Source organism: Aedes albopictus, chromosome 1 (assembly GCF_035046485.1).
Source record: "Aedes albopictus strain Foshan chromosome 1, AalbF5, whole genome shotgun sequence".
NCBI lineage: Eukaryota > Metazoa > Arthropoda > Insecta > Diptera > Culicidae > Aedes > Aedes albopictus.
In genome coordinates this window covers 92,599,626-92,623,085 of record NC_085136.1, presented here as the reverse complement: position 1 = coordinate 92,623,085, position 23,460 = coordinate 92,599,626, and the positions used below count along the sequence as shown (strand labels likewise).

Sequence of the window (23,460 nt, the reverse complement as noted above, 5' to 3'; positions counted from 1 at the left end):
CTGGAAATTCCTCCAGGAATTTCTCCGGAAATTCCTCCAGGAATTTCTCCGGAAATTTCTCCAAGAATTCCTCCGGAAATTCCTCCAGGAATTCCTCCGGAAATTCCTCCAGGAATTCCTCCGGAAATTCCTCCAGGAATTCCTCCGGAAATTCCTCCAGGAATTCCTCCGGAAATTCCTCCAGGAATTCCTCCGGAAATTCCTCCAGGAATTCCTCCGGAAATTCCTCCAGGAATTCCTCCGGAAATTCCTCCAGGAATTCCTCCGGAAATTCCTCCAGGAATTCCTCCGGAAATTCCTCCAGGAATTCCTCCGGAAATTCCTCCAGGAATTCCTCCGGAAATTCCTCCAGGAATTCCTCCGGAAATTCCTCCAGGAATTCCTCCGGAAATTCCTCCAGGAATTCCTCCGGAAATTCCTCCAGGAATTCCTCCGGAAATTCCTCCAGGAATTCCTCCGGAAATTCCTCCAGGAATTCCTCCGGAAATTCCTCCAGGAATTCCTCCGGAAATTCCTCCAGGAATTCCTCCGGAAATTCCTCCAGGAATTCCTCCGGAAATTCCTCCAGGAATTCCTCCGGAAATTCCTCCAGGAATTCCTCCGGAAATTCCTCCAGGAATTCCTCCGGAAATTCCTCCAGGAATTCCTCCGGAAATTCCTCCAGGAATTCCTCCGAAAATTCCTCCAGGAATTCCTCCGGAAATTCCTCCAGGAATTCCTCCGGAAACTCCTCCAGGAATTTCTCCGAAAATTTCTCCAGGAATCCCTATGGATATTCCTGGAGGAATTTTTGATGGAGTTTTCATCGGGATTCTGGCAAGAATGGCTTTACTTATTCCTCTTTAAATTTCTTAATATAAAAAGTTTTGTAATAAATCATTGTAAAATGAGTTAGTGAGTTTGTTCATCTGTATTTCGGATTTAACTGAGCTTCTCTGATCATTTCCGATTCACGTGACTATCTCGTTCATCGACGCTCCTCTTTAATCCGCGACTTTGATACAGTTATGCATGATTACGAAGCTGACAATTTTCATCCGGCTACAAAATTGCGAGACGCCGCCGGCAACGGAAAGTGAGATGAACACTACCAATGAAAGTAAACCATCCCCATCAAATGCCCATCATCGTCGAGTATATACGTCTAGTGTTGCTGGACATCTACACAGCTGATGGCCGGTCATTTGCGTGCAAATCGTAGTTTGTCTGAACAGTGTTGACCTGAAGCAAGGTCGGGGGCATCACAGTGGAAGTATACGGTCGTCGATACACGAAATATGTCTCGCATAATTTTACGACAATCGACGACTGGATTACTCGCGGGGCAAAGACTACTGTTGCTGGTACAAAAAAGATGAAGCGTCTCCATGGGATGGCAATTTTTAATGTAGACACAATTGTTGCTCTCGGGCGATAAAAGAGAGATGATATTCATCCACTGACTCTTCCGTTTTGGTTTATGATCGTAATCTGGGCATGACAAAGATGGAGCAACTGTCCTCGTAGTCCGGAATCGACTGGGTCAGTTGACTTTGAGCTTCTGACTGTTGTTGACGACGATTTCTGGAGACTATGCTGATCAAATCGTTAAGACGGAATGGTACCATTCCACAAATTGTGTTTAATGGGTTCGAATCAATCTAGAACTTCAAAAGTGTCCAACAAACCTTCTAATCCTACTATTCTTCTCCTCCATTTCAGGGACATCGACCTTCCCCTGCAACCGTTGATGCCATCCCCATCGGTGCCTCAGAATGCTATCGTCTCGCCGGAAACATTCAGCAATCACTCCTCGCCAGGTCAATCATCACAGCACTTGGCAGGAGTCGCCACACCAACACCTCCAGCATTCCCACAGGCTCATCAACTCATCCACGACGTTCAGCCCCACCAGCAGGACTTCCCCCTCCAAAGCGAAGAATCCCGCGTCGGCTCCTCGCTGGAAACCCAAAGCAAAACGCATCTCGGCTCGTCCTCAACCTCGTCGGCCTTCCAGCGAGTTCACACGCCAACCCTCAGCGTCAAAACGAATCCCGTGGTCATCATCCCGGGCTCGTCAACACCAACTCCTCCCCAACCATCCCCCGGAGCCCTGCAGCGACAACCCACCGCGACCGGTTCCACCACTACTCAGCACCTGGCCGTGCTCTACCATTCCCACCACCATCATCTGCACCCGATCCTGAACACCACCCGACGACCTTCGCGACTCCCCGAACCGATCTACTACCACCAACAGCAGCAGCAGCGGGAGGTTAAACCGTGAGTTCATCCGATAGCCCCTAACCATTAACGACCCTAATTTAATCTGGTACATAATATTTCCCGCTTTCTCCACGACAGGGGTGAAGCACTGGCGACGACGCTGTCGGCGCTCTACGGGAAGCTGCTGGTCGTGATGGGGATTGCCTTCCCGATGGCCGAGGTTATCTCCACCTACATTCCGCCTTCGTTTTATGAGGTAAGTGCTCTGGTCGGGTAGTGGTGATGATGAACAAAATCGACTGACGGATTATTTCGAGTGATGTGTGGTGGTTGAGAGGCGTGAATTTGTTAATAACGAGATTTGTTTAGTGGGTAAAGTGGCGGCAGTGACCTTGGACAATTGGAGATTTCCGGTCAGGTTTGACAGGGAGGACGAACTTGAGCTGGTTGAGCTGGATCATAAAAATAAAAATAGAATAAATTACCTTGGCGTGTATATGCTTTTCGGGATTTTTTTATTGAAAACACAAAAATGATTTCGCCGATGCACAAAGCCTTGATGGAAGATCTTCATTCAGGTCTGTTAGCCGCTATCAGCCGGATTCGATTCAAAAATCTTCTATTTCGATTTCTTCTTGGCGTACCGTCCCTGCTGGGACAAAACCTGCTTCTCAGCTAGTGTTCTATGAGCACTTCCAAAGTTATAATATCGTGTGGCAGGCTCGAAGATACTTTATGCCCAAGGAAGTCAAGAATATATCCACTATGAAAACTTCCTGAACCGACCAGGTCATCCTCAGCAACTGCGTTTCTGATCATATCATACTCCTAGTATTCGCAACTCTCATTTATTCTCACGGCAATCGAATTCTCTCTCACGCCGATTTTCAACAAATATCTTTCAAAACTGGGTGTGTCAAGGGTGTGTTCACTGTTCAGAACACCTGACCTGCTATGGGTCGCAATTTTGATCACAAAGCCCAATACATTTTGCAATGGCTGCAATGGTTGGCTATACCATGCGGTGAGTCATGCACATCTATCTGATCTTCTGATCTGATCTGATCTTTTTTTTGGAATAAGAGCTATTGGATCTTCAAAGCCCCATGAAGCGTTGCCCGAGCAAAGTCTAATAACAAAATGATAGCAAATCGATAACACGATTTGCAATCAGTAGCAAATTGATATCACATTTTGATATCAGATTGTCTTGATTCAATTTGTTTTCAAATTTTGATTTCGTATTGCTGTCACTTCAATTTATAATATATATAAAAGTTTTTAAGTAATTTTAAAACTTCTAGGCGACCTTGTATAATACAACTAATGCTATACCATCAGTGCAATTAACATATTGCGTTTAAGTTTTCATATCATTCGAAAAACTATACATTTAACGATTTTTCCATTTTTTCGCTCTGATAGCAAAAATAGTTATCAATTTGATATCACTGATGGCAGGAATTGTTTTCAACTTGCTGTTACCGGAACATTTTTCTGCTTTCATCTTTGATGTTTTAACCGTTAAAACGACCAAAATGACAACAACCTGAGTTATCATAATTTGCAATATCACAACATCAAAATTAGTTTTCAATTTGCTGTCAAGCTTTGCTCGGGTGTGCTGTCAAGTGGGTAGTTGAATGACTGTTCAATGATCTCCAAAAACTCCCTTAGGTATAGGTCACCGGATCTGCAAATGCAACTAGTTATTTCTAAGAGCTTCATTCTTATACGCTCTTGAAGCTCTCCTGAAAGCCTGTAAAGTTTACTAAAACCCCCGGGAACTTTTGTTAATCTCCCTCAATAGCCTTGAAACGCCTTGAAATCACATTGACACCCCCTCCACACCCCGAAGCTCACCATTTAGCTTGTGCAGCCCTTGAAATCCTCGGGAACCCCTGTGAAACCCTTGAAACGCTTTTGAAACTCACATGAAACAACTCCGAAGCCCACCTGAAAGCCCGTAATGCCCTTCAAAGTCCCCGGGAACTCATTATTAATCCTAAAAGGGATACCTGGGGTTCAGGAAACTTTCCTAAAGGTCACCGGAAAGCCTGTGTAGCCCCCTAAGACCCCCAGGAACCACTCCATAACCCGATTTGAAAGGCATCTGAAGCGCTCTGCAAAGAAGATTGGTCAGGGCAAGTGACTAGCAGATGTAAAGAAGGAAGCCTGTGACCATCCTTTCAAGGAAGTTTTAATTGTGGGGGTAGGAAGCGTTTTAAGGCGCTTCAGGAGGCTTCAGAGGGCTTTTAGAAGGCTTCATAGGCTCTCAGGTGAACTTCTCGTAGGTTTCAGAGGTACTGCAACACGTTTCATATATTCCAAAGCGTTTCAAGTTGTTTCAGGTGGCTTCGAGGGCTTTATAGATTTTCAGGTGAGCACCACGATGATTTCTGAGACGTTTATAGCATTTCAATCTAAAACGCATACGTTTGAGGGGACGTTTGAGAGATGTTTTAGGATACTTTGGAGGTGCTCAGGCTAGTTTCACAGAGGTTTCATGGACATTTCTTATCGTTCCATAGCATTTTAAGGAGTTTCAATGTGTTTCTGGGCGCTGGAGGAGGTTTCAGTGGGAATTTATGGGGCTCACGGAGGTTTCATGGGGGTTTTAGAGGCGTTTTAGAGCGTTTCAAGGCGTTTCAGCATATTCCAGAGGGGTTATAGGGCGCTTCAGAGGATCTCAGGTGAATTTCACGGGTGTTTAAAGCATATTACATACTTTACACTACTTTGGTAAGCGCTACTACCAATGTTTAAATAAAGCTGTGTGAGTATGAACCTTAGTTCTAAAGCTATTTGAGACATCCAAATACGTTAGGGGTTGCTCATAAACTACGTAGATCAAAATTTGGCCATCTCAGACCTCCCCCTCCCCCCTCGTAGACTTTGTCCATACAAACAATTTGAAATTTGTATGGAGCGTAGACTTTGGTCAGACAACCCCCCCCCCCCCCCCAAAGTCTACGTGGTTTATGAACAGCCCCTTAGTAGATCCGATGTCCTATACTCAAGGAAGTTCTTGGAGATCCTCAAACTGACAATGAATTCACCACTTGACAGCACATAGTTACATGAGGTTATGTGAGCATAAATTTCTTCCATAATGTTCCAACAGATCACTGATTTTATTTGTAGATCAGATGGCACTAAACTCCAGAAGGTTCTCGGATACTCCTTTTAAATCATGGAACTTGAGATATGATAGAACATAGAGACCAGAGTCTGTCCATATTCATAACCCTAACTCTCGCTTATTCTATGCTGTTTACTCAAGGGAGACCCGAAAAGATTTATTGAAAACACTACTCGATAGAATGTTTTTGACGGAAATTTTCGGTCGAACAAAACAAATCTAGTCGGGGCCCGTGGCGCAGTGGTCCACACGTTCGCTTTATAAGCGGATGGTCATGGGTTCGATCCCAGCCCCGGCACTTGCAATTTTTTGTCAGTTGCTCTTCCCCCCGAGAGCAGCTGACACCTGACCCTCTTCAGAGCATATAGCTCTAACGTACTCGGAATTTTAGATATCGGCGAACCGCAACTCATAATGGACGACCCCCAATTGGACTGGAAAAGGAAGAGCAGCCACACATCAGCATCATCGTGCTCATCATTCTACTATGGACAGGGTAGAAAAGTGAAAGCAGCGCAAAGGCACCAGTTCGATATAGTTGAATTAGAAAAGCATACATTTAGGCGCTGTACAATGTGTAAGTGCAGCGTCCAATCGGAATCGCTCACGTAGTGCCCTAGTGGACAAAAGAGCTGTAAATTAGGTTACGGCTTTTTACGGCATCATCAGCACCGGCAGCCATGTTGGATATGTGGCTCGAAATTTCAAAGTGATAATTCTCTGCCACCAAAGCGAATATTCATATGAAAAAGTAGCATCCTATTTGCTCACTCGCAGTGATTGCGATGATACTTTTTCTGCTGCGCTGCTGCAGAATTACAAGTTTTTTATCACTTCAAAAAACGCGAGGCAAACAATCATTGAAATGCAAAAAGTCAATGATTTGTTTGAAAGCCTAGTGATGCATCAAGATACCTTAAGTGATTAAGAATAAAAAAAAAACAAATCTTTTTAGTAACACTATTTGAAGTCCTTCAAGATCTATTTCAAATTCTTCATCTAATTCTTATGCCATTCCCTCAAGAATTCCTTGAATTTCTGCGGGTACTATGCCATAAATTCGGGAAGAAATCTACCCAAAAACTCAACCAAATTTCCAATAATAATTTCAAATCAAAATTATTTATGAAATTGTATAATCTATAGGCGTTATGTGATAGATAGACACTGTGCGGTGGTATATAAGAAGGAAGGGAAATGGCGTTTTTACCCATTTTAGGTTCCAGCATTGCCTAGATGCACATTTTTAAATTGGTATTATGCACCACGGTAGAAGCGAAGCACTCTTAATTGAGTTTCCTAAGAGATATTAACACATTCGTTACCGGTAGTCGAGAATCCAAATGGTGAACGCATCCTGAACCATCAATTTCTTGAGGTTTGTGCATCCTTAACCCTTTGGGCCAAAGTGATTATATACTACTCGCTAATTATATGGAATCGTTGCAATACTCAGTATTGCAACATTCAAAAAGTTTTACATCACCCAAAATAAGGAGGAGAAATGGATGGAGTAAACATAGAACCAATTAGTTTGTGGGTACGAGTTGCATTTTCAAAGAGAATTAAAGGGGTCATAAGTGATTTGTGCCTCAAGAACCTGAAATAATCACATTTAGATAAGGGTGATGCAAAACTTTTTAGGGTGCTGCAATATTCAATTCCATATTTATGGCGGGTAGTGTATATGATCCCGGCGATGAAATCGAGCATAACACTCATTTTCAAAGCGGCAAAATAATACTGCTCCAAAAGGTTAAGTCAGATCAACCTTATGTCCACCGATGCTTTCCAATTGTTTGTTCGTTTACAGTGATTGTGAAAATTTTAGATTAATCTGCTACAAACTTGTCCGATTTGCACTTTCAAGTTTTATGGGAGTTTTAGAAGGGTTATGGAGAAGTTCCCAGGATTCTAAGAGTGTTTCATTGATGTTTTAGGAAGTTTCAAGGCGTATCAAGGCTTGTCATGGCCATGGGGTATCAAGAGGCTTCAGGAGGGCTTTCATGAATGTTTGAGAAGGCTTTCAGAAGAGTTTAAGGCGTGTTTCGTGCTGTTTCAGAAGGATTTTGAAGTTATTTAAAAAGGTTGCAGGATACTCTCAGGAAAGTTCCAGGGATGTATCGTTGAGATTTGAAGGTAGTTCAAAACGTTTCAGGAGATTTTCAAAGTGGTTTCAAGGCATTTCAAGGAAACTTCTGAAACCCTCCGTAGAAAAATCCTGGAACGCCTCAGAAAAGTAAGTATCTAACTCAAAATCTAACTGAAATTCCTTGGCACCCCTTGATACTCCATGGAGTTCATTTGAAACTGAATGGAACACCCACTCGCCCACTCGCTCATACCCATTCTTATCCACTGAGCACCCCAAAATACCCTCTTGAGTGCTCCTGCATCCTGCAATTCGTTGAAATACCGCTGAAATGTCTCTAAAGCCCCATCGAACACCCCTGGAACTTCTCTCGGAACGCGCGTGAAATCCACTTCAACCTCCTGAAACCCCCCGGAGCGCCCATTAAATACCCTTCTTCTTCTTCTTTGTGGCTCCACGTTACTACTAGAACTTGGCCTGCCTTATCTTCAACTTTGTGTTCTTTGAGCACTTCCATAGTAGGCTTTCTTTGCCTGCCAATGCATGAATTTGTATATTGTGAGGCCAGAATAATTATACACTATGCCCAGGGAAGTCGAGAAGAGTTCCCGACCCGAACGGGGATCGAAGCCGCCGTCTCTGGACTGACGGTCCGAAGCTTTATCCACAAGGCTAACTGGAGACCCCTTAAACACTCTAAGACCCCTGGAACAATACTAGAACGTCCTTGAAACCTCCTGAAACCCCATGAAACACACTGGAACTTTATAAATTAACCTGGAACACTCAATATCAGGCCTTCTGGCAAGAATTACTTAAGCGTGATTTATGATACGATTTTCAGAAACTGTTAAACATTTGAGTAATGTTAAACAGTAGGAAACAATCAGTCAAGCACTAGATTGAAAGTAGTGAGCTGGATATTTGTATGGTAAGACAGACTTGGTCATAACTGGGTAATTTTCGCTGAAACCAGGCCGCCATTTACATAAAAACTGGGATTTTTATTTGCCTGCCTTCGATTTGTCTGAGACCCGAAAGACCGCCTCCAGAGCCACGTTATCCTCCATTTGAGACATTTGTGCCTGCAACCAGAGAAGAGAAGGCCATCTCCCGAGTCAGAAATTGATAAATATTTCATGCTGTTGGTCGCGACACCTAGCGGTTGAAGCCACACTTTTTACACGGAAAATTTCAACCGTGTTGACACGAAAAAGCAAAGCATTTCGGAGGCAGGTACACCAACTCAAAAACTGATTCGCAAAAAAAATGTGTTTAACTAGAATGTATTTCGGGGACACAGTCAAAGTTGTTTATCTCTTAAAACCGTAAATAGGGTACTCGATACAATAGTGATGGGAATATGTATGAAACCGTTATGATAATCAAGAAAAATTGTTAAAACACCATTATTATGCTTTATAACAGCCTGCAATTGCAAAAAAACATCTTTGGTACGTGCACCATATTATTGCAATAGTGGTCGAAACAACAATTGATATGCTCTCAATGAAACAAAATTTCGAAGAATAAGATAATTAATCATCGATATGACGTCATCTGTTAATTAATTTTGATTATACCTGAAATAATCAATACACTTTGAGCCATGCAGTTGTTTTGACGTTTATACACGATGAAAACGAAATGGGTAGAAACAAAATAAATCGAGTCGATTTTTCACGCTTAAAATTTATCACTTTTCGTGTGTTAGGTTTGTTCTGAGATGCCCTTCTCTTCTCTGCTGCAACCCAACCTCCCCCTGGGTGGGTCATAGCCGGAAGCGCATCAATCACATTCTGGGATCACCATTTCTAACTGTGCCTCAGCTGAACCATTGCATTGGGTCGTTATATAGAACGCTTCTGGGAAGTTAAGGAGCTGACCGATTTCGAAACAACTTTCTATCGAAGAGAAGGGTTGCAAGGAGCTCCACAATGCAACAACGACGCGAGCGATACGTCGTCAGAATGCCGAAGAAACCGATGATCGATCAAATGTTGGGAGAATGTAAGGCGTCGGCCCTACATCGTTTCAAAGAAAAGTCTCGAAAGGAACGAGGAACATCGAACGGCTCATCACAAATTCCTGCAAGAGTACCTTGACTTGTAACATGTGGAGTTAGTTCTTCATTCAGAACAACAACCCATATGAAGCTTCTACTTGCCTTATCATCCTGTTCTGAAGGCTTCCAGCACAACTTTAAAATTAAGGGTTGTCTTCGACAGATCGGCGATAACTTTAGGTGCTTACTAAATGAGGCACTGCTTGCAGGCTCTGTCGTAGTTTCTACACATTGCATTTCATATCCGGAGGTATGCTGAGGCTTTGGTTGGAGACATGGAAAAAAATGTATCGTCAGAAGACGGTACACCATCGGGACAGATCTCTTCAACAAATCTTGTGTAGATCAACACATCTGAACCCATTCGTACCTTCCAATTTCGTATACCTATGGACTGGTATCATCATCGTATCTGGCAACCAAAACACTCCTGAAACTCGCCAAGGACGAAGAACAACATTACCTGAAGGCAGCACTACTAATTTCGACATGTTACTACGTCGATGATTTCATTGCCCAAGTAACATTTTTCAGTCAAATAGACTGGAAGAGGTTCTTACAGCCATCATAAAACCAAAATAAATATATTTGGTTTTAAGGGGGTTTTCAAAACCTCTTCATAATTAATTGGTCATCAAAATGTTACTTGGGTGAGGAAGACAAAAGTGTAAGCAGCTATTACTTTGCGAAATGAGATGAGTGATCTGATGACCAAAGGCGAACTTCCCTTACGGAAATGGACATATAATCGTCTGGAGGTTCTCCAAAGACTTCCTGAAGATCAAATTAAGACACAATCCTTCATCAATTTCGATCCGAACGAAATCGTTGAAATGCTGGGCATCACCTGGGAACTAGAATTCGAATGCGTGAAGTTAGACATTGGCATCACGGAAACTCACGACCCACTGACGAAGAAGAAAATCCAGTCGGGCATATCAAAATTCTACGACCCCCTAGGACTCATTTCTTCGGTTATCATCATTGCAAAGGTCATCATGCAACGTATCTGGTTCATAGGGATCGGATGGGACGACGAAGTACCCAAGGATCTCCAAGAACGGTGGCAGTAGTTCCATTTTCAAATCAACGAATTGGCAGCTTACAAGGTCAATCGATTCATATTTCTACCAAATGCAGTATAGGCGCAGTTGCATTGCTCCGCAGACGCGTCCATGGTAACATATGGTTGTTGCACGCACCCACTGTGGTTGGACATGGTACGGTGAAGGTTCAACTAATATCAGCAAAATCCCAGGTCACTCCCTTGAAACGACGCAACATCCTCAGACTTGAACTGTGCGCCGCACAACTCGCCGCTCGCTCATACACCAAAGTCACTCAAGTACTGGAATTGGAATTCGACGCCGTACACTTTTGGTCGAGCTCCATCGTAATGGTTGAAGACCCCATCATACCACTGGAAAATCTTCCATGGCCAATATGGTAAGCGAAATCCAAACAACAACCCACGATGCTCCATGGAAACACGTCCCAGAACACGAAAATTTGACCAAAAGCCTCAGGAAGGATTAATGAAGAGAAGGTTCTGAGGAAGAAATTTCATATGGAGCAATGAGTGGTCCCAGATGACCCAACAAGGAGACAAAAAGCCATGGGTTGAAGAGTGGTGGGACGGGAGCGGGTTTGAAGACACTTGGTAGAAGAGAGTGGTGGGGAGGGAAGTAGTAATAAACCAGCCAAAAATAGGGGGTGAAACAAAGGGGGGTCTCATGAATTCTGGAGTTTGTGGAGTTCTGGAGATGTGTTCTGGAAATGTGACTCGATGACCTCTATGAGTACACAGAGGGTTAAGGGCTTTCTTGAAGGTTGACGGTAGCGGTGTTTCAGGAGAGATTCAGGAATTTTTTGAAGTATTTCTGGTATGCATGAGACTTCCAGAGTAGATTTTGGGTGAGGGAAGGGCTTTCATGCGATTTTAGAGAATCTTAGGGAATTTGGAGGAGTTTCAGGTGAACTTTGATTGGTTTCAGGGAAGTAGCATAGTGTTTCCAGGACAATTACAGGAAGGTACGAGGAAGAATTCAATAAATAAGATATTCTCGGAATTTTGGGTTGAATTGACAAGAAACTTCTTCGCAAATTGCGATGATATGTAATAAGAAAATAAACGCTGTTCTTTGATTGAAAGCCGAAATCCCACTAACTATTGATTGAGAAACAATAATTTGTTTATAGTAGACTTTTGCCAAAAGAAAATTGGATTCGCTAAGTTCATCATTCCACATTCCTAATTGAAATTTTCTGCTCATTTCGTTCTCCACAGGGCTTTTATTTATATCTCTACATAGGCAGTATGGTATTCCTGTTATTCATGTACACAACGCTTCTGTGGGGCCGCCCAAAAACGCCCCTCGTATCTCCAGTGAAAAGTAAGTCCCCATTCTCTCGATCACGTGTCACCCGCACCAGCACAATCGACCATCCATGAAAATGAAAACCCACATTCCACATTCCAGACTCCCACCAGACTCCCACCAAAGCGAAGATCATCCACCGCGCCAGCACCACCTGTTCCACCGACAGCGGCGAACGATCGGACAGCGAAGACGACACGGTCAGCTCCGAGCCCAAGGTCATGATTCCGGTGCGACGAATGTCCCTGTCGTCGTCAGCCGCCTCCCGGATCCAGCACTTCGGCAGCTTCTACCTGCGGATGGGCGCCGTTGGTACGTGGCGTTGTTGCGAAAGAACGATACACGATCATTATTTACCAACGAGCAACGCTTTTCTCTTGTTTTCAGCATTCGGCATCGGCAGCATGATCTACTCGGGCCTGGAGTTTGGGCAGTACTTCGAGCTAGAACGGGACACCAAATGCCACAACGTGCTGCTCGCGCTTACCCCGGCCACCCGGATGGCATTCATCTTCATCCAAATGTATTTCATATTCCTCAACAATGAGGTAAGGTTGGAATTTTTGTGAGATGAGCGGTCCCGTCTCGCCGTTCTCCTTTGATTTTGCTACTCCGTGATTCACAGAAATGCGACGATGATTAACGATCCGGGTTTGATTCGTGTTTTGCAGCAAATCAAAGTCTACCGGCACAAGATTTTGGCTCGCTTCGGACTGATGCACATGATCGGGACCAATCTGTCGGTGTGGTTCTCGGTGCTGATTCAGGAAACCAAACACGAGATTTTGACGTTCTACAATCCGGAGAATCGCACGCTGCGGATATCGCATCGATTGGGTGAGTGATTGATTGTTGCAAATGCTTGTGTTATTCCATTCAGAGTTTTTTTTAGAGATTCTTTGAAGACATTTTGATGATTTTTCGTTGAATTTTAGCACTAGGGTAATCTACAAACACACTTTTATTTAGTGTTCATCATGATTAAGAGAACACATAACATAATCAACAATATAAAGACACAATACTCGGATAGCAGCTGGTTCTCTCTATCCTCGGCAACGCCCAATGATCTCCAAATAACGCTCCACCTGGTCCGTCCATCGTGTCCTCTGTGCTTCATGCTTTCTTGACACAACGCAACACGAGCGGTAGGACGAAGATCAATAAACAAGAGACAAATCAATGTCGTCTGGCACGATGACATTTGTCTAATTCAAGCTTTTGGCATGGATTTCAGCTGATTCCGATTATGAATGCTTGTTGAATTAAATACGACACACATGTAGCCAATACAGCTCTCATTGTGGAAGAAGACATGAATAACAAAAGCCGAACCGTCTCCCGAAGGCGCAATCGTGGTCAAGTGCATTCGTTTGACATTTTTGTTTCGTACGGTAGATGGATTGCTTGTATTGCGAATGTCGGAGACAAAGGTAGCCGAATATCGGCAAGAAAATGTCAATTACTGTGATCTCTAACAAGACTGAGTGTGAGTATTGTTTTTAGAATGTTGGTGTGTGTGTGTGTGTGTGATCCAACTAACCCCCACTGTCCGGCAGTGGTATTATGGAAGAAAGTTTTCTGCAATATCATTTTGATGCTTTTGCAAAAAGCTTTAGTCCGGGAGTTAGAATGTGATAGCTCTATTGCAGATTCAGAGACCAATTTCAGAATGGCTGGAGAGACACGTCCATTCAGAAGTCACTTTCACTTACAATAAGCCCCGCATGTGTACATTACCGTTATCATTTGGATAATGATAATGCAAACACACTTCCTGATTCAAAGAGAATCTTTGAATCTGGCGCGTATTTAGTTCATTTTGTTTCAGTAAAAGTAATCGGAACATTCTCACCGGAATCCATCCAATCCAAGGTAGCGCTGCCATCACCAAGGCAACGTCTTTATTGTGCAGTCAGGCTTCCTCCAAGGGGCTAGTCGCTTGGAACATTGTGCCAAGAGGTGCCAAGACCACCGTCCTATACGCTGTGTGGCACACCGAGGCACTCTGAGGCACAATTTTGACACTTGAGTTTGGGTGAAAAAACAAGGCAACCATGTGCATTTGACCTGCAAAATGAAAACAAACAGTTGGTTTCCTTGGTAGTTGCCAAGCAAAATCTGAATCATCAAGCAGTGGCACTTCAGGGCACACTGAGGCACAATTCAATACCCGGTGGCACACTGAAAATAATTGGCGCTAGTAAAGATGTGCTCAGCGACTCCCCCTTGGCTTCCTCTTCGTCTCGCCACCGTTGCGCTTGCAGTGAGTCATCATATGAACACACGTCACTTTAGCTCCCACGAAAATATGAATGCTGAGCCACACTGGATGATTCTCTAATCCCTCGCGAACCATTGCTGGCATGGTGGTAGTTTAATGACCACATACGTAAAAAAAAAAAACACGGAATAAAACTGCAGTCATAGGGAATGAAAAACTACCGGAAGGCGTAGCGCCATTGACCGCTCTACGTGAAAACGCGTAATAGACGGCACATTCCTACACTCTCGAAACGAATTTCAGCACCGTTTCCGAACCCGAACTACTTTAGCAGCGGCATTCAAACACATACAATCTATCCGGATGGCGTAGCACCGGCCAAACCGTCGGCAGAATCACAAAAAAAATTGGCGAACGCGAAAGAAACGCGACGAGCAAAACAAAACACGTCTGCACGCGGCTACGCCTACTGCGCTCCTGTTTTTAGAATGTTGGTATTCCTATAACGTCCCTGAATAAGGCCCAAGCCTGAAGTAGGTTGAAACGTCGGTGATACTATTACATATCACCCCGTAGTGAGAAGACAACCGAAGAGAGATACTTTTGTCAATAAATCAGTTGTTTCCACAATTAGCTTTACTAGGTGTATATCTTCTCAATAGAAATGCTCATGGAGTTAACTAAATTGTTGGTATGAATACAGAAGCTCTTGAATATGTAGTGTTTACTTCTCTCGGACGTTAGCTTTTACTACATGTTTGTAATAAGAACTGTCAATACAAATATTTTACCGTTATAATGAGGGTTCTTTACAGGAAGCCAGGAAGAAATTTCCAAAATTTTCGTGAGATTTGTTCTAAGGTTTCTCCCGGAATTTCTATAGGAGTTTCAGTTGGGATATTTCCTTAAGGTTCTCGCGGGATTTCTCTCGAAGTTTTCCCCTATTCTCGCAGAAGATTGCTTTCGGTGTCGTCCTGAGAGGTCTCTCAAAGTTTTTCTGGACTCTCTTCTGAGATTCTCTCCGTTTTCCTTTAAGGGTTTCTGCAGGATCTATTGCTGACATTTCCCATGGAGTCCCGTGGTCCCGAGTTTTTTCCAGCCATTTCCAGTTATTTACATAATTTTTCGCAGTGATCCTCCTGAGATTAGTTCTACAAATTTCTCGGAATTATTATTTAAAATTCCGCCAAATCACTGAATTAAATTCGAGTTTATAATTTTCAAATCACCCCCTTAAAAAACTAGGAAAACTTAGGGAACTTCATTTTGTCCCTGAAAAAGAAATATTTTTTTTTCAAGAACTAGACATTTCTCTTCGGGCTATTCAAAAAATCTCTCAAATATTTGTTCGGAAACTTTTTACGAGATTTCAGAAATTACTTTTGAGATATTTTACTGTCCATTTCTCTGACGTTTCTCAAAATATTATTCCAGAAACTCTTGCATGGAATGCTACAACAAAAATTACTCCATGAACGTCTTAATTAATAATTTAATGATTCCATAAAAAAATAAAGAGAATCCTGCGAAACTTCAGGAATTCTTCAAAGGAAGAAGATAAGCAAAAATTGTTTCCCTCAGATTATTTTTTCATAATTTCCTCTTGAGGATCCGCCAACAATTTCTCCAAGATTTTGTTTTAGAAAAGCTGCAATGATTTTCCAGAGCAGAATAAAAGAAAAACAGAAAATAAAACTAAATAAAAACAGAAAATTTCTCCCAGGATTTTTGGAAGATCTATCACAGACTCATTTAGATTTTTTTTCCAAAGATTCGGTCAGAGTTTTTTAGGAATTTGGTCTTATAATCGTACAAGGTTTCTTTCACCTTCCCCCAAATATTCACCGAAAAGTTTCTTCAGGTATTTCACGTAAAATTTCATTAGAAATTTATCTTGGGATTTCTTCAAATATTCCTCCGGAGATTTATTCATGAGTTCTTCCTTAGATTTCTACGGGGATTCTTATAACGATTTAATTAGAAATTAGTTCAGGGTTTATTCCAGAAATTCCTGGTAAGAACGCTTCTCAAAACCCTTCAAAAGTTTCTCTAGAGCCTTTATCGAAACTTTGAGGATTCCAAACAATTCCTCAACGGATTTTTTTTTAGAAATTTATTAAAACAATTCTTTGAAAAATTTCAAATTCTTTCAAGGGTTCCTCCAAGAGTTTTTCCAGCTATTCGTGATAAAATTTATACATTTAAAAATATGAATCTTCTGAGATTGAGAGATTCCTAGAAGAAAAGTTTCAGATATTCCTCCATTCCTCAATTGAAAAATAATGCTCCAGAAATTCTACAAAAAAAATTCTGAAGAATTTATGAAACAATCCCTGAAGGGATTTCTAAAAAAATCCCTTTAAAACAAGGATGGGAACACTCACTTGCAAAGAGTTACACTCACTCGCTGTTTTCTCAGCTCTGAAGTGTGTAATTAAGAAACGATGTATGGACGACTTCTGCCTTGTGGTTTTTTCTAAAAGTTTGCCCAATAGAGTAGGAGTCGCATACGCACTCCGAAGTCGTGAGGAAGCTGCGAAGCCAACTCTTCACGAGGTGAATGTAAATTACACTCACCTTGTGGAGAGTCACTTTCACAGCTCTGTCACGACTTTGGTATGCGTGTATGACCCCTACTCTATTCGGCAAACTTTTAGACAAAACCACAAGGCAGAAGTTGTCTATACATCGTTTCTTGATTGCACGCTTCAGAGCTGAGAAAACAGTAAGTGAGTGTAACTCTTTGCAAGTGAGTGTTCGCATCCCTGCTTAAAAATTGTCTGAAGGAATCCCGTTAAATTTTGGTGAAACCTTTCAGAATTCCTAGAAGAAATTCATAAAAGTTTTCTGGAGGAATTCCTGGAAAAAATCCTACAGCAACTGTTAAAGTTTTCTGGAGTAATTCTTGATTGAATGCCTGGAAAATACTAAAACAAACTCCTTAGAAGAACTCTAGAAGTATTTCTAAAACTTCTTGAGAATTTAATGAAGGAAACCGTAAAGGAACCGTAAAAAGAACAGAATTGGAAGACTAAGATACTGGAGGAATTCTAGAAAAAAAATCCCTCAATAAATTTCTGAGGGTTTCCTGGAGAACTTTCTGGAGGAATCCTTGGAAGAACTCCTGAGGAAGCGTCCGTTTTATGGCCATTTTTTACACCCCCTCCCCTCTCGTTGCATGTTTTCCCATATTTAAAACATGGCTCGTCACACAGTCCTAGACTACCCCCTAAAACGCTACGTCATTTATGGACGCTCCCTGGGGGTACCTCTGAAGCAATTCTTAGAAGAATTTTCTATTCAACTTCTGAATGAAGTAGTACATAAAAATCCCGAAAGAAATCCTGCTGATACAAAAAAAAATTGGATGAATTCTTTAGAGAACCACTGAGAAAATGTCTGAAAAAAACCTGATTTAATCCACCTATGATGAACAGAACCCTTCTTACACTCATCAAAGTAATGTCTCCATCATTCAAATATAATATATTTATTTTGTTTAATGGTGCATTTGAGTTTTTCTTGAATATAAATTCGTATTATTGAGAGAACACGTTATAAAGAAAGTACTCCCAAGTAACCATAAACATTTATAATTGGTCTCGAATCAGCATTGGTAGTATTTTCAAGCTTTAATTCAGCAATAACATTGCAAATAAGCTATCATCAGCATTCACAATACATAAAAGCCCTTGAATTGCATTATTTAAACATGCTGATAAGGCAGTATGCATACAAGCAATAATTTAGCACTATATCAGCATTTTAAAGGCATACCGAGCATTCAACAGTGCTACCCAATATTTTGACAGTTGAACGTTTCTCCATGTAGAAATCCTTCAGAAATACTTTCATAGATTGCTCAAGGAATACTTTCAAACAATCCTGAAGCAAACTTGTTATAGAACTTCGCAATTTCCCTAAAGGTTTTGCGAGAAGTTTCTTCAGGTGCTTCTCCAGAAAGTTCAACTAAAATTCATCCTGGGATTCCTACATGAATAGCATTAAAATTTCTTCAGATATTGCTCTAGAGATTCATTCATAACTTCTACCTGAGATTTCTACAGGGATTCTAGTAACGATATCTTCAGAAAATCGTTCAGGAATACTTTCAGATAATCCTAGTTATATTGCTCTTAAACTTCTTCAAATATATCTCCTGAAACTTCTTCAGAATTTTAGGGATTTCTTTAGAATGGCGAAAAGATGGAGATTTTCATAAATTCCTCAAAAATTTCCACAAAAACCCTACAATGATTCCTTTTTGAATTCTCCCAAAAGTTCCCCAAAAATTCTTCCAGGGAATCCAGCACAAATTTCTACAAGGATTATATTCTGAAATTTCTCCTGGGATTCCAGTAGGCATTGCTTGAAATATTCTTCCATGTTTAAATCCAACAAACGTTTTTCCAAAAATATATACAAAATATAACCGTAAGCATTCTTAAAAGAATCCTTAAAGGAGATTCTTCGAAAAAAAAAAATTGTATGACTGCCTTGAAAGCTTCTGATAATATCTTTGAGGATTCTTAGAAAAAAAATTTCACGGTTTTCTAGATGAACTCAAGAAGTTGTTCTATGTAAAAGTTCTATGCAAAAGTTGCTTGATTATTATTATTGGCTCTTTATTATGTGGATTTTCAGCCCGAGGCTGGTTCATCCCCGATCAGTAAAGTTGCTTGAGAAATTTCTGGAAAAAAAAATTCTTGGAGAAAACCGTATAGGAATTTTGGGAGGAATAACTCAGAAAAAAAGTCAGCAGAATCCGCCGACGAAGGTATGTACTGGTGTAACTCTTGAAGAAATCCCTTGAAGAAATTCTTGGAGAATTTGCGGATGAAATCCTTGCAAGAAATCTTAAGTATATCTCTTGAGAAATTCTTAAAAAAAAAATGTATACAACTTCTGAATACACAAAAATCCTATAGAAATAAAAAAAAGCTGGTGAATTTTTTGGAGAACCACTGAAGAAATTTCTGAAAAAAATGTTTTGAACATCTTTCAAAAAATACATTGTAAGGTCGGAACAAATCTCATTTTCTTCTTTTGTCACTTTCCTCGTTGACTCGTCAAAGGGGGGGGGGGGGTGAAAAATGTATTTGATGAAAAATTATCCAAACAATTAGGCATGTTTGATATCGGATTTGTTGAGAAATTTTCTCGACAACAAAAAAAATCCGAGGGGGGGATGACATAAACAGAAATCGAAATTTGTGTCAGACTAAAGCATCTGCAAAATACTAAAATTTCTAATAAAAAAAATCTTTCAAAATATCCAATGAATATCTTTTATAGTAATTTCTGAAACAATTGCTGAGAGATTCTTTGGTGAAATGACTGATTTTATGAAAAAAAAATTTTGGAGACCTTCCAGAAGAATCTGTTGGAAGTTTTCTAGAAAATTCCTGTAGAAATGTCCAGAAGCGTTCCTTAAAAAATTCTTGATAAATTTTGTAGAAGAACTCCTGCTGGAATAAAAAACTCCTTAACACTAATTGATCGTAAAATTTATCTCATACTGGTTTACAAGTATGTGATGATTTCTAGAGCAAAAACAAGAAAATAATGACCTCTCAATAAAAAGCTCATCATATTCTACGCTGAAATTTCGAGAATGTTTCTATGAAGATATCTGAATATATTCCGTCAGAAAGCCGAGGAAAACTTTCAAATGAGAGCAATATGTGGAGGACTTCCTGAGAAAATATCTGAATGAATTGCAAGAAATCATGCAACAGCCTATGGAGAAATAGAGTCCCTGTAGTACTTCGTGAAGGTTCGTAAAGGAATCCATAGAAGATTTTTAAAGATACACTCTTAGAAAAATTCATGTAAATTTAAGTTCACTTGGATGCACATAAAAGGAGCGGCCCGTTTGACGCAAATTTACATCTTTTATCACAAATAAAGTCGAGCTAGTAATCGCTAGAGCCGAATCGACAGATAAAACATATGAATGTAAAATACTGAACTGGATTCGAACACTGGTCCGCTGATTGAGAGGCACAGTCTTTACCTCTCGGCCATATCAGCAAGTTGTGAGCTGAACGATAAATGTGAAACTGTTTCTACCTACCTGGTCAGATGAGTTTGTTGACATCTTGTGCAACCAACTCGAACTTACATGATGGATGTAAAGTTGAGTCAAATTTACCATTCAGTCATGAAATGTTTACGTACGTTGATGGTTTACGTCACGTGTAAATTTCTAATTTTTTAAGAGTGTATTACTATGGGAATTTTCGATAGAATTTTTGAAAAAAAAATCATTATGAAATCCCTGCCGAATTTCCTTAGAAATGACTGGGGATTTTTTAAAAAGAATTTCAAAATCAAGATATTCTGAGCACATCTCTGAAGATTTTTTAAAAGGAGTTTTGTGAAGACTTTCTTAAAAAATCTTTAGATAAATATCTGTAGAAGTTCTTGAAGTAATATCGGGCTGAATCGCTTGAGTATTTTATTAAAAAAAAACCTGGGAGAATTGATCCGTGGAACATTTTCTCTGGGGGAAATCCTTAGGAAATCTTAAAAGCATTTTCAGAATGAACTGTTACAAAGTTTTGGATAGATTTTTGCAGAAGTTTCAAATCAAAGATTTTGAATTTTTTCAAAGGAATCCATGCAAGATCATATATGCAAGCATTGGGGAAATTCCTAAACGAGGTCAGGAACCGCCACAAAAAAATCCTGAAGGAATCTGTGAAATTTTTCTGGCGGAACACTTAATGAAATTTCTAGAGAATCTCTAGAAAAATTTAAAAAGGAAAATCTGAAGAAGTTTTAACGAGATTTGCGAATAAACTTTTAAAGAAATCCATGTGAGATTATCATAGAGAATTCAAGAAGACATTTTTAAATGAATCCGTGGAAGATTTTATGACGATTTTTATGACTCTAGGCGATTTTCTAAAAATGTTTAAATTTTGGAAACAATCCATGAGAGATTTTCTAAGAGAGTTTGTGGAAAAAGTCCCAGCGGAACCTCTAGAGAAATTTCTGAAGGAATTTGTAGATGAATTTCTCGACGAATTAATGGTTTTAAAGGAATCCTTGGAAGATGTTGTGTAGGAACACCATGAACAATTTCTTAATAATTTCCTACACGAGTTTCTCGAAGAATCCCTGGAAGATTTTTCAGGTAATCGCTAGAGAAATTACTGAAGGAATTCGTGAAAGATTTCTAAAATGAATTTGTGAGGAGATTTCTGAGGAAATTCCTAAAGAACTTGACAAAATAATCTATGGATATTTTCTTTGGAAAATCTTGATTGAATACCTGGAGACGTTTCTGAAAGATATTCTGAAAAAAAATATGAAATTGTTTTAGCATAAATTTATATTCAAAATCTAAGAAGAGTTTCTGCAGCAACACGACGAAGATTTTCTGTCATAATCACCGGAGGAAATTTTTAAAGAATCTACTAAAGACTAAGTTTGTTTTAAATCAATAACCTTTTTAATATTTGTAGCAATATTTAAGGAATTATATTTTAGCAAATTTTGCAACAAATATCTAAAACAACTTCCTGAAAGCCTCTCCGGAAAATTTTCTGAAGGAATTTCTGTAGGAGTTTCTGAAAAATCCGCAGTGTTTTATTTTGCCGATTTCGCGAGCTTTTTTAATAACGTTTCAACCGATGATTTTTGCGATATAGTTTCTTCGGAGAAGTTTCTACATTAGACAAGGCGCTTCTTTTGACATAAAGAGTTGAATGATCAATCCACCTATAAGTGAGATGAAAAAATATTTTTTTCGAAAAATGCAGATAGACGTTTGATGTCTTCAACAAAGTAGTGTAAAATGCAGTTTTGAACAACTTTGTCAAAGACGCCATAATGCTGAATCTCATACTTTACGAGATATATTGCGTTGTATGTGCATGACCCCTAGAAATCATATATTTCATCATACCTTTTTAACGGGATTTTTTAGATTTTTTGCGTCTTCTACAAAGTTATTTGGAATGTAAAAATACATGTCATGTACTGATTTATCGACCGTATTCTATAATTAACTTGATGGTTTTGTGGCTATATCGGCCTCTTTCTACTCATAAGTATAAGGGAGTAGAGATCAAAGTGGATAATGAAATGATAGATATCATAGAATTCGCTAGGTAGCGAACAAGTGTGAAAATTTTATAGAAGGTGAAATTAGGCAAGTAGGCCATGTATTGAACGAATACATCGAATGCGTGAAACTTCTGCCGTGCGACCTGTGCTTTTAAACAGATCGGCTTGGTTGGTAGTTCATACCACCTTACCAAGACTGGCAAAAGTTTCAGGCACCCGACTGCCTATGTATTGTTCTGTTTTCATCACAAATTCTATCGATCGGTAGCTTTTTCGGAATTCGCACTCCGTTCATAGGAGTATGCCTATATCGCGGCGTGTTCTTCCAATTTGTTTTATTCGATCTTATTGGATAGAACACTTTTCTTTTTAAGCCAAACTTTTTATATCAGATTCTGATTTATTGACCGTATTCTATTTATAACTCAATTATTTTATGGCTATATCTATCATTTCATTATCCACTTTGATCTCTACTCCCTTACACTCTGAGTAGAAAAAGATCGATATAGCCATAAAATGATAAGAATACGGTCGATAAATCAGAATCTGATATAAAAACTCCGGTATATGTTTCAGGAAATCATCCCTGGATTCCTCCAGTAATCCCTCTCAGGATACCAGCAGAAATTTTTCTCGGCATTCCTCCAAGAATTCCCCCGGGATTCCACCAGGAAGTCCACCAGATTCCTCTAAGATTTTTTCCAGAGATTCCTCTTGGAATTCCTCCAAAAATCCTTTGGGACCTTCAGGAACTTCTGTAGGAATTTCTCCAGCAATTCCTCTAAGATTTTTTCCAGGAATTCCTCCAGGAATTTAGCTAGGAATTCCTCCAGGAATTCCTATAGGAATTTCTGTATAAATTCCTCCAGGAATTCTTTTGGAAATGTGTCTGAGAATTCCTGTATGAATTGCTGCAGGAATCCCGTTAGGTAATACTGCAGGTTTTCCTCTAGTGATTCTTCCTGGAATACCTCCAGAAAATTTTCCCGAGGTTCCTCCAAATTTCTCGAGAAATCCATAGAGGACGTCCTGAAAAAATCCAAAGAGGAAGAACTTCCTGGAGAAATCTTGGAAAAAAAATCATCAAAGATTTCCGCGCAGAACTGCAAAAATACTGAAAGGAACTCCTTGAGGAACCACATAAAAAAAACTATTTGTTAAATTCAGGCAGGATTTACTGGATAAAACGTGAAATCTCTGAAAACCCCCCACAGGAAACCCAGGAAAGAACTACTGGAGGGATTCTTTGAATATTTCATGAAGAATACTTCGGCA

The 23,460-nt window shown here is 40.2% G+C and overlaps 1 protein-coding gene across 2 annotated transcripts in view; it reads left to right on the top strand.

The window, feature by feature from the left end:
- The window catches only part of LOC109427366 (proton channel OtopLc), a 97,530-nt gene that overhangs the window by 68,523 nt on the left and 5,547 nt on the right, over window positions 1–23,460 (top strand). Inside the window, exons 3-8 of one of the 2 annotated variants that reach the window (XM_062845037.1) lie at window positions 1,702–2,262; window positions 2,344–2,461; window positions 11,792–11,897; window positions 11,985–12,194; window positions 12,270–12,430; window positions 12,554–12,719. In XM_062845037.1, the coding sequence (XP_062701021.1) occupies window positions 1,702–2,262; window positions 2,344–2,461; window positions 11,792–11,897; window positions 11,985–12,194; window positions 12,270–12,430; window positions 12,554–12,719 (1,322 nt within the window). Of the gene's footprint in view, window positions 1–1,701; window positions 2,263–2,343; window positions 2,462–11,791; window positions 11,898–11,984; window positions 12,431–12,553; window positions 12,720–23,460 lie in introns of both variants that reach the window. The other variant, XM_062845036.1, reaches the window with a different exon arrangement.